The sequence below is a fragment of the Coregonus lavaretus genome (genome assembly GCF_964263955.1).
Source record: "Coregonus lavaretus genome assembly, chromosome: 13".
In the NCBI taxonomy this organism is placed as follows: Eukaryota; Metazoa; Chordata; class Actinopteri; order Salmoniformes; family Salmonidae; genus Coregonus; species Coregonus lavaretus.
In genome coordinates, this window is record NC_140000.1 from 42,300,063 (window position 1) to 42,311,291 (window position 11,229).

An 11,229-nucleotide genomic window follows, 5' to 3' on the forward strand; every position below is an offset into this window, starting at 1 on the left:
AGTCAGCATTAGATGGCTAAAATGTAATGTTAGCTATGTGTTGTGAACATTATGCAAATGTCACGTGCTTTATTGGCTTTGGAACGGGGTTATTTAAAAACGACGGTGCAAATTTACACAACCACAATGGAGGCTTTAATGTAGCCTACACAAAATAATCAATTAAACATAGCCACAATAGACAAGCTGCAAACACCGAACAAGGCTGATGATGGTGATTTATCTGTTTTCAGTATCCCCTCCCTGCATATAGTGAGTTTAAACTGCCATTGCAATTTCCGAGAAGTAGAGTCGATTTCGCAGAACGTTCCCTAGTCTGTTTACTTATATTTGAATGCAGACATAAAAAAAAAAAACGTCCCTAATCTTTCATCTCCAATGATGAATTGTAATACCTCGCGCATATAAGTGAAAGTTTTATTTTATTTTATTGTTTTATTTAAGATTTATCAAGCGAATGAATTAGGCTTTTCAGTGTTCACCTTGTTTCGTGCTCCCTTCCTTGCCATACCTTGTTTCGTGCTCCCTTCCTTGCCATGTTTAAAAAATAAATAAAAACTTGCGCAAACGTAACCCCATTCATATACATCAACTACCTTTAGCGCCTATTGAAGTATCTTCTGGCATGGGGAGTTAGAGCCCGGACGCTCGTTCTGATAGTTAAAACGCGTCACTTGCGGTAAGATTTCGGAAACATAAGGAATGTATCTTTCATATCAGAGAGAAATTCAATTACTACACGCCTTTATAGGTTTAGGATTCCCACACAGTTATATTTCTATGTTACAGGGATACCAGTACCGAGTTGATGTGGCGGCAGGTAGTTTAGTGGTTAAGAGCGTTGTGACAGTAACCGAAAGGTCGCTGGTTCTAATCCCCGAGCCGACTAGGTGAAAAATCTGTCGATGTTCCCTTGAGCAAGGCACTTAACCCTAATTGCTCCTGTAAATCGCTCTGGATAAGAGCGTCTGCTAAATGACGTAAATGTAATGTACGAGGTAATTTCAGGTAGATTTGTAGGCTACTTAAGGGTAGGGGTAAAGTGACTAGGCAACAGGATATATATTAAGCATTAGCAGCAGTTTATGTGATGAGTCAGAAGAATTAGTGCAAAGGTGGGTCAATGCAGATAGTCCGGGTAGCTATTTGGTTAACTATTTAGCAGGCTTATGGCTTAGGGGTAGAAGCTGTTCAGGGTCCTGTTGGTGCATCCTTGCGGTAGCAGAGCAAACTGTCTATGACGGGTGGCTGGAGTCATGACTTGGGTGGCTGGAGTCATGACTTGGGTGGCTGGAGTCAAGCACATAACGGATATGTTACAATGTAACGTTAGCTGTTATCTAGCACGAATGTCCGTGGCTAAACTGCATTCATGTACGTGTGTGTTGTATTTATTAATTTACAGGACGATACATTCATTCATAAAATTAAAGAAGAAACTTGCTACTGTGGGGCAACTGCCTGTCTTTTGGGGAATATTTTTGCATTTGTCGGATGTCTTTTGGCCTACGGCTGGGCAATTTCGGGTGGTTCCCTAATGACCTGCCACTCACCCGAATCCACGGAGACCGTCGAAAATGAGAGAAGAACGGATACGGAGTCACGAGTTGTAGATTCCGATGAGACTCGCATCGCTCAGGCCATGAAAGACCTTAAAAATACAGGTGAGTGCATGTCCTCATTTTATAGTTTTAGATTAACTCTACACACACATTTCGACATGATTACTAAATGTGCCTATTTTCAGTGTTCTAGTACAGTTTTACCAGTACCGTTACAAACATACGAGCATGACACAGAATGTCAATAGCTTTTCTGAATTACAAATAAACGATATAGCCTAACTTTCAAAATATTTATTTGTAATAAAAACGCAAAACAAGGTAATGTATCTCTATTATGGCCCTGAAAAAACGAGTAATTGTAAAGCAAACTAGTTTGAAAGTAACCTTATCTAAATGCTCGTGCCCATATCTATCAAGATATGCATGCGGTCATGCAGTACGCACTGTCTGTATTCATTATGTATGGTTGAAAATGACAACTAAACAAAGCACACTTGGCATTCCATCGTTCAATGAATGCATTTCACCTCTATTTATCCTGAACAGTAACGGATTTAGTCTCTTGAAAATCGTAGTAATTCGTGCACGAGGTAGACACTTCACTTTGTTTTTAAGTCGCAGAATGTATAAGGACGTTTTGTTATAGGCTATTGTGAGTTTGTTGGAAGACTACTTTTTTTTTAACAATTAGACGCATTCAAATGAAAAAATATTCAGAACATGTCTATGAATTAATAAAATGTGCCTTCATTCATAAGTTAGGCATTGATGTTAATTGTTCTTAGAAGTCACACGAATTGTGTTCATTTACTGTTCTAATGAAATGTATGTTCCACTTCAAATGCTGTTAGAGTGAATTATAGGATTGCCATTATGTGAATGCTGTGGAGAGGGGGATCATTCTTATTTTTAGAGATGCACAAAGGGCTGGTCCAATGCTGTGATCTTAAAACGGAGGTGTTCATTTATTAGGTAGACATTTGTGGGCTATTCAAATATCAAGCATCTTTAATGTATTTTAAGAGGCATGTATTATCATTAAAGGGGGGGAAAAGCATGTGAACTTCATATTCATCATCTCCAGCAACACCCCTACATCAACATATGTGAAAATTGCCAATTTCTATGTTTTGTAGTAAAAAATATGGAAGGTAAGTGTTTCCAATGACATCACCAATTATTAGTAGGCATTGTTTACTAATTGGTTGATGTCATTGGAAACACTTATCTTCAATATTTTTTACTACAAAACATAGAAACGGGCAATTTTCACATGTTGGGGTGGTGCTGGAGATGATTAATATGAAGTTGACTTTTTTTTTTTTTTTTTCTTTATTTTACAAGCAAAGCACATTTTTTGACTAAAACATAATAATTTAAATACTTGCTTATGATCATGTTTCTCTATTATAACAACAATTCAATAAAACAATAATGTGTGTGTATGCATACATACATTACAGTACCAGTCAAAAGTTTGAACACACCTACTAATTCAAGGGTTTTTCTTTATTTTTACTATTTTTTACATTGTAGAATAATACTGAAGACATCAAAACTATTAATTAACACATGGAATCATGTAGTAACCAAAAATGTGTTAAACAAATCAAGATATATTTGACATTCTTCAAATAGCCATCCTTTGCCTTGATGACAGCTTTTCACACTCTTGGCATTCTCTCAACCAGCTTCACCTGGAATGCTTTTCCAACAGTCTTGAAGGAGTTCCCACATATGATGAGCACTTGTTGGCTGCTTTTATTTCACTCTGCCGTCCGACTCATCCCAAACCATCTCAACTGGGTTGAGGTCGGGGGATTGTGGAGGCCAAGTCATCTGATGCAGCACTCCATCACTTTCCTTCTTGGTAAAATAGCCCTTACACAGCCTGGAGGTATGTTGGGTCATTGTCCTGTTGAAAAACAAATGATAGTCCGTCCCACTAAGACCAAACCAGATGGGATGGCGTATCGCTGCAGAATGCAGTGGTAGCAATGCTGGTTAAGTGTGCCTTGAATTCTAAATAAATCACAGACAATGTCACCAGCAAAGTACCCCCACCCCATCACACCTCCTTCTCAATGCTTTACGGTGGGAACTAAACATGCAGAGATCATCCGTTCACCCACACCGCGTCTCACAAAGACACGGCGGTTGGAACCAAAAATCTCAAATTTGGACTCCAGACCAAAAGACACATTTCCACCAGTCTAATGTCCATTGCTTGTTTCTTGGCCCAAGCAAGTCTCTTCTTATTATTGGTGTCCTTTGGTAATGGTTTCTTTGCAGCAATTAGACCATGAAGGCCTGATTCACACAGTCTCCTCTGAACAGTTGATGTTGAGATGTGTCTGTTACTTGAACTCTGTGAAGCATTTATTTGGACTGCAATTTCTGAGGCAGGTAACTCTAATGAACTTATCCTCTGCAGCTGAGGTAACTCTGGGTCTTCCATTCCTGTGGCGGTCCTCATGAGAGCCAGTTTCATCATTGCGCTTGATGGTTTTTGTGACTGCACTTGAAAAAACGTTCAAAGTTCTTGACATTTTCCGTATTGACTACCTTCATGTCTTAAAGTAATGATGGACTCACATTTCTCTTTGCTTATTTGAGCTGTTCTTGACATAATATGGACTTGGTCTTTACCAAATCTTCTGTATACCACCCATCCAACGCATTAAAAGGAAAGAAATTCCACAAATTCACTTTTAACAAGGCACACCTGTTAGTTGAAATGCATTCCAGGTGACTACCTCATGAAGCTGGTTGAGAGAATGCCAAGAGTGTGCAAAGCTGTCATCAAGGCAAAGGGTGGCTAATTATATTTTGATTTGTTTAACACATTTTTGGTTACTACATGATTCCATATGTCTTATTTTATAGTTTTGATGTCTTCACTATTATTCTACAATGGTAAAAATAAAGAAAAACCCTTGAATGAGTAGGTGTCCAAACTCTTGACTGGTAGTGTGTGTATGTGTGTGTGTGTGTGTGTATATGTATATATATATATATATATATATATATATATACATACATACATACATACATACATACATACATACATACATACATACTACTGTTCAAAGGTTTGGGGTCACTTAGAAATGTCCTTGTTTTCGTTTTTTTTTTTTTTTTTTTTTTTTTTTTTGTCCATTTTAAAATAACATAGAGTTGATCAGAAATACAGTGTAGACATTGTTAATGTTGTAGATGGCTATTGTAGCTGGAAACGGCTGATTTTTTATGGAATATCTACATAGGCGTACAGAGGTCCATTATCAGCAACCGTCAGTCCTGTGTTCCAATGGCATGTTGTGTTTGCAAATCCAAGTTTATCATTTTAAAAGGCTAATTGATAATTAGCAAACCCTTTTGCAATTATGTTAGCACAGCTGAAAACTATTAATTTTTTCCAGAGCTGTGTGTGTATATATATATATATATATATATCATACAGCTCTGGAAAAAGTGAAGAGACCACTGCAAATGTTTCTTAAATCAGCATCTCTACATGTATGACAGCCATTCCATTCCAGTGTCTGTTGAATTCCAACACAGGCACACCTCATTCTACTGAATTAGGTGATCACCTGAACCAAATCTTATTTAACAAAGAAAAGTATAAAAACCACTGCTGTGTCATCACTATCCTCTTGCAGTAGGACCAGCTGGATGGCAAAAACAGTGCTAATAGTACCTCAAAAGTAATATTAATCAAAAAATAACTATGGACCATCCCAAAAAGGAATGTTTTGAATGAGGAAAATAAGGGTTAAATTCTGGCTTTACTGGCAGAGGGATACAGTGAGCGTCAGGTTGCTTCCATCCTTAAGATTTCAAAGACGGCGGTTCATAAGAACAAGGTCAAGCAGCAGACATTGGAGACGACAAAGCTACAGACCGGCAGAGGGCGGAAACGACTCTCTACTGACCGGGATGACCGCCAACTCATTCGAATGTCACTCAACAACCGTAGGATGACATCAAGTGACCTACAAAAATAATGGCAAACGGAAGCTGGGGTGAAGTGCACGGCGAGGACGGTTCGAAACAGGCTCCTAGGGGCAGGGCTGAAGTCATGCAAAGCTAGAAAAAGGCCTTCATCAATGAGAAGAGCCAGGCTGAGGTTTGCAAAAGACCATAAGGATTGGACCGTAGAGGACTGGAGTAAGGTCATCTTCTCTGATGAGTCCAATTTTCAACTTTGCCCAACACCTGGTCGTCTAATGGTTAGAAGGAGACCTGGAGAGACCTACAAGCCACAGTGTCTCGCACCCACTGTGAAATTTGGTGGAGGATCGGTGATGATCTGGGGGTGCTTCAGCAAGGCTGGAATCGGGCAGATTTGACTTTGTGAAGGACGCATGAATCAAGCCACGTACAAGGTTGTTCTGTAAGAAGACTTGCTTCCTTTTGCTCTGACATTGTTCCCCAACTCTGAGGATTGGTTTTTCCAGCAGGACAATGCGCCATGCCACACAGCCAGGTCAATCAAGGTGTGGATGGAGGACCACCAGAACAAGACCCTGTCATGGCCAGCCCAATCTCCAGACCTGAACCCCATTGAAAACTTCTGGAATGTGATCAAGAGGAAGATGGATGGTCACAAGCCATCAAACAAAGCCGAGCTGCTTGAATTTCTGCTCCAGGAGTGGCATAAAGTCACCCAACATCAATGTGAAAGACTGGTGGAGAGCATGCCAAGACGCATGAAAGCTGTGATTTGAAAATCAGGGTTATTCCACCAAATATTGATTTCTGAACTCTTCCTAAGTTAAAACATTAGTGTTGTTTAAAAATTAACATGAAGTTATTTTCTTTGCATTATTCGAGGTCTGACAACACTACATATTTTTTGTTATTTTGACCAGTTGTCGTATGTATGTATATTATAATTTTTCGCTCAGAAAAGATGGGGGACCAAATAAAACCACCTGTGGGTCACCAGTTGGGGAACCCTGCACTAAAGGGTACCAGTTTTGGCTTGTGAGTGCTACTTTCAGAACTACTGCCTAAAAAGTATACAAAAGTACTGGAGAATCTCTAACCTCCACAAATCCAGTCAAACTTAAGAGTTTTTGGGTTGAGGGTCTGAGGGGGTCAGTGAGAGGGTGGGATGGAGGTAGACAGTCACTGCTGATGTGTAGGCTAACTGCAGAGATTCCTCTCATACATTTCACTGCAAAAGTCACTACAAAAATGGTGAGAATTTAACATGTTAACCCACTCTCTCTAAGACCAAGTGGAATTTGTTTTAAAATTAATGTGGACAGTACAGAGGGCTTTTTTAGGGTAAAGGCTTAGATTCAGGTTTATGTTCATGTGCATAGTTTGACTGTATGTGTGCGTTCGTGCATGAGATTTGGATTTGGATTACCGTCTGTTCTCATAAAAAGGATCTTGTTTTCTTTGAATAGCCCAGTGTTTGTTTTGTCCTGTCTCCTTGTGCTAATGCATGTGTGTGTTTCTCTCTCTCTCTCCTAACAGGCTGGTACTGGGGCAGCCTGACCGCCAACGAAGCCAAAGAGATTCTCCAGGATGCATCAGAGGGAACCTTCCTGGTGCGAGACAGCTCCCAGAGGGACTACCTGTTCACCATCTCTGCCATGACCTCCGCCGGCCCCACCAACTTGCGCATCGAGTACAAGGAGGGCAAGTTTAAACTGGACTCGGTGGTGCTGATCAAGCCCAAGCTCAAACAGTTTGACAGTGTGGTGCACCTGGTGGAACACTACGTGCAGCTGTCCAGGACTACCAGTAAAGGGGCGTCGTCAGGGGAGTCGCAGTCCCTGGCCCCACCCAACGGGACAGTTCAGCTGCTCCTGACCAAGCCTGTGTACACTGCCGTGCCCTCTCTACAGCACCTGTGCCGGATCGCCATCAACAACGCCACCAGGCAGGTGCAGGAGCTGCCTTTACCCAACAGGCTAAAGAACTACCTGACGGACTACAGCTACAATGTATAGTAGGACTACAAATCCCAGGTGTGGTGTGGGATGGGACAGACTACACTCGCTTTTATGAGTAGTGGGATACCTGCCATGTAGTGGCAGTCAGACTATCACCCAGTCCGAAGTCAACCTTTAGCCCCAACCACTAGGCACGGCTTGACGGCCCTCGTACTTCTGGAAGGGTTGCTGTTGAGCAATATGGTTATAGAGCCAAGTCAACTAGTCCTCAGGAAGCTAGGTGAAATTTCTCTCATACTACTACACCCTTCCAGTTCCATTAGCACTACAGTTGTTCATCAAAAAGGGGCTAGGAGTTGGAGCTAAGGGTTGATTTCAGAATGGGCATGTCCGCTACAGAACTTGGTGTGGGTACACCTAGGTCATGTTCATAATCTCTGAAACGGGAGCAAATGTTTTCAAGCCGCGGTGGTATACCCTACCTGCAGACCAGCTCAGGTAAACAGGGTTTCAGACCCTTCTGAACGAGACCCAGGAGGGATGGCAGTTGGCACGCACCTTTTTTTGTTCTCTTTTCAAAGCTCTTTGTTGCTTTATAGACTCTGCCTCTCATGTCTGAGACATGAGCATCTGACACGGTGTCCACTTTTGTTCAGAACATATTCTATATTTTCTTTTTTTTGTTCTGTAATCATAAGAAGGGGCAGTGTTGGGGAGTAGTGAACTACATGTAGTGCAACTCGTCATTGAACTACATTTGTCAGTATCTTGGTGGTAGTTGAACTCAATTCTAATCTTGGTAGTGTTTTCAGTTAATTACTTATTTTGCTAACTACTGGAACTACACTACTTTTTTTTTTTTTATGATTAATTTGGCAAGAACTTCCTTTCTTTTTCGGCATCAGACCTGCCTAATTGTCACTTTTTAAAGTGTTTTTGTTTAATAGGCTAAATTATTATAATTTGACTCCAGAGTGATCTGTCTTGCAATTTGTAGTCTGACATTTCAGATATAATTTTTCACGTAGGAATTTGGATGTAGTGAACTACTTTTTCAAAGTAACTTTAGTTAAGTAAGCTATAAGTGTAGCGTAACTTCTTCCAGTGCAAAGTAATTGGTAACTTGGTAAACTATATTTTCAGAGTAGCTTCCCCAACACTGAGAAGGAAGATTATTTTATTTTTTAAACTAAATTCAGATTTTTTTCTGGTTAAAAAATCGCAAGCAATATACAGGCTTCAAATCTGCCGTTGGTTTCTCTCACTCTGTCTCGCTCTGCCTCCTCCTGCTAAGAGGTTAAAAATAATTGATTTCAGTAAGTTCTCAGTCCTGGATTTTGCTTCCACTACGCCTCAGTGTTCTGCGAAACATCAATACTTCATCACTGCATTGTCCTTCAATAGAAAATGCCCTTGAGCAAGTCAATACTCACACCTCAGAACTAGACCTTGGTTAGACAGACAGGCTGTATCTAACATCAAGCTGCTACAGCTGTGATAAAAGAAGGAATTACATTTCCAAGGGCATATTGGATCAACGTGAATCTTATTTTAATCAATATTTTTGGAAGTATTTATTTACTGTGCTACTGTGTTTTCTAGAAAAAGAACGTAACAAAGTTACAAAAATAAACTCTGAAAGCATGCTTTATCATTGCCTCTATTCTGCGATTTGGGAGGCAATAATGAATGTGATGTTGGGGTGTCATGGCGCTCCTGTGTATTGTTCGACTCATTCTCAATCTACAGTACATACAGTTGAAGTTGGAAGTTTACATACATTAACATTTGTTTTTCAACCACTCCACACATTTCTTGTTAACAAACTATAGTTTTGGCAGGTCGGTTAGGACATCTACTTTGTGCATGACACAAGTAATTTTTCCAACAATTGTTTAAAGACAGATTATTTCATCATGGGAAAATCAAAAGAAATCAGCCAAGACCTCAGATTTTTTTTTTGTAGACCTCCACAAGTCTGGTTCATCCTTGGGAGCAATTTCGAAATGCCTGAAGGTTCCACATTCATCTGTACAAACAATAGTACGCAAGTATAAACACCATGAGACCATGCGGCCGTCATACCGCTCAGGAAGGAGACGCGTTCTGTCTCCTAGAGATGAACGTGCTTTGGTGCGAAAAGTGCAAATCAATCCCAGAACAACAGCAAAGGACCTTATGAAGATGCTGGAGGAAACGGGTACAAAAGTATCTATATCCACAGTAAAACGAGTCCTATATCGACATAACCTGAAAGGCCGCTCAGCAAGGAAGAAGCCACTGCTCCAAAACCGCCATAAAAAAGCCAGACTACGGTTTGCAACTGCACATGGGGACAAAGATTGTACTTTTTGGAGAAATGTCCTCTGGTCTGATGAAACAAAAATAGAACTGTTTGGCCATAATGACCATCGTTATGTTTGGAGGAAAAAGGGGAAGGCTTGCAAGCCGAAGAACACCATCCCAAGCGTGAAGCACGGGGGTGGCAGCATCATGCTGTGGGGGTGCTTTGCTGCAGGAGGGACTGGTGCACTTTACAAAATAGATGGCATCATGAGGAAGGAAAATTATGTGGATATATTGAAGCAACATCTCAAGACCTCAGTCAGGAAGTTAAAGCTTGGTCGCAAATGGGTTTTCCAAATGGACAATGACCCCAAGCATACTTCCAAAGTTGTGGCAAAATGGCTTAAGGACAACAAAGTCAAGGTATTGGAGTGGCCATCACAAAGCCCTGACCTCAATCCTATAGAAAATGTGTGGGCAGAACTGAAAAAGCGTGTGCGAGCAAGGAGGCCTACAAACCTGACTCAGTTACACCAGCTCTGTCAGGAGGAATGGGCCAAAATTCACCCAACTTATTGTGGGAAGCTTGTGGAAGGCTACCCGAAACGTTTGACCCAAGTTAAACAATTTAAAGGCAATGCTACCAAATACAAATTGAATATATGTAAACTTCTGACCCACTGGGAATGTGATGAAATAAATAAAAGCTGAAATAAATCATTCTCTCTACTATTATTCTTACATTTCACATTCTTAAAATAAAGTGGTGATCCTAACTGACATAAGACAGGGAATTTTTACTAGGAATAAATGTGAGGAATTGTGAAAAACTGAGTTTAAATGTATTTGGCTAAGGTGTGTGTAAACTTCTGACTTCAACTGTACAGTTCAGTGTGAACAATTCTCGCAGAATATTCCAGAATTGACTCTTGATACATGATCATGACATTTACCGTTTTTCATATGGTGCTTAAAAACAAGTGTCTAATGTTTTCTCTCTGAGAGGAAACCAGAAAAATAAAACAAAAAAGAAAGGAACGTGTCTTCGATTCCAATCTCTGTGTGAAGGTTCTTTTCAGTTTACATTTAGCTGTAGGCTCTGGGGCAAGAGGTTGGGTCGATGTGGAGGGGGAACAGGGATGAGGCACCAGTCAATATTGTTTTTGTTTGAAATTAAACATAATAGAACCCACCCACCGGCCACTAAAACAATCGATTCCTGCTACTGAGACCTGGCTTTGCACGCAACAACGCCGGCACACATAGCGCTGGTCTCTGTGGGTTAGTTGGCTGCATTCCTGCGGCTTCTACGGCAGGCTGGGACGTTTAGACTAGACCGGGGCAGATAGAAATGTAACGGATAGAATTTTATGCAAGACAGAGAATCATCAATCTCATGTCTGTTCTGCAGAATATATTTCTGTAAATGTAATGTTGAGTTGTCCTGAATAATATGCCCCTTG

General features: G+C 40.6%; 1 protein-coding gene across 1 annotated transcript; it reads left to right on the forward strand.

The window, feature by feature from the left end:
* The first annotated feature begins 1,165 nt into the window (after positions 1-1,165).
* Positions 1,166-9,126, forward strand: LOC311140811 (suppressor of cytokine signaling 2-like). The gene is made up of 2 exons (XM_084176051.1): positions 1,166-1,664; positions 7,059-9,126. Exons 1-2 carry the CDS (start codon positions 1,373-1,375, stop codon positions 7,535-7,537), a joined length of 771 nt encoding a protein of 256 aa, XP_084032177.1. The 5' UTR covers positions 1,166-1,372; the 3' UTR covers positions 7,538-9,126.
* Positions 9,127-11,229: the final 2,103 nt, after the last annotated feature.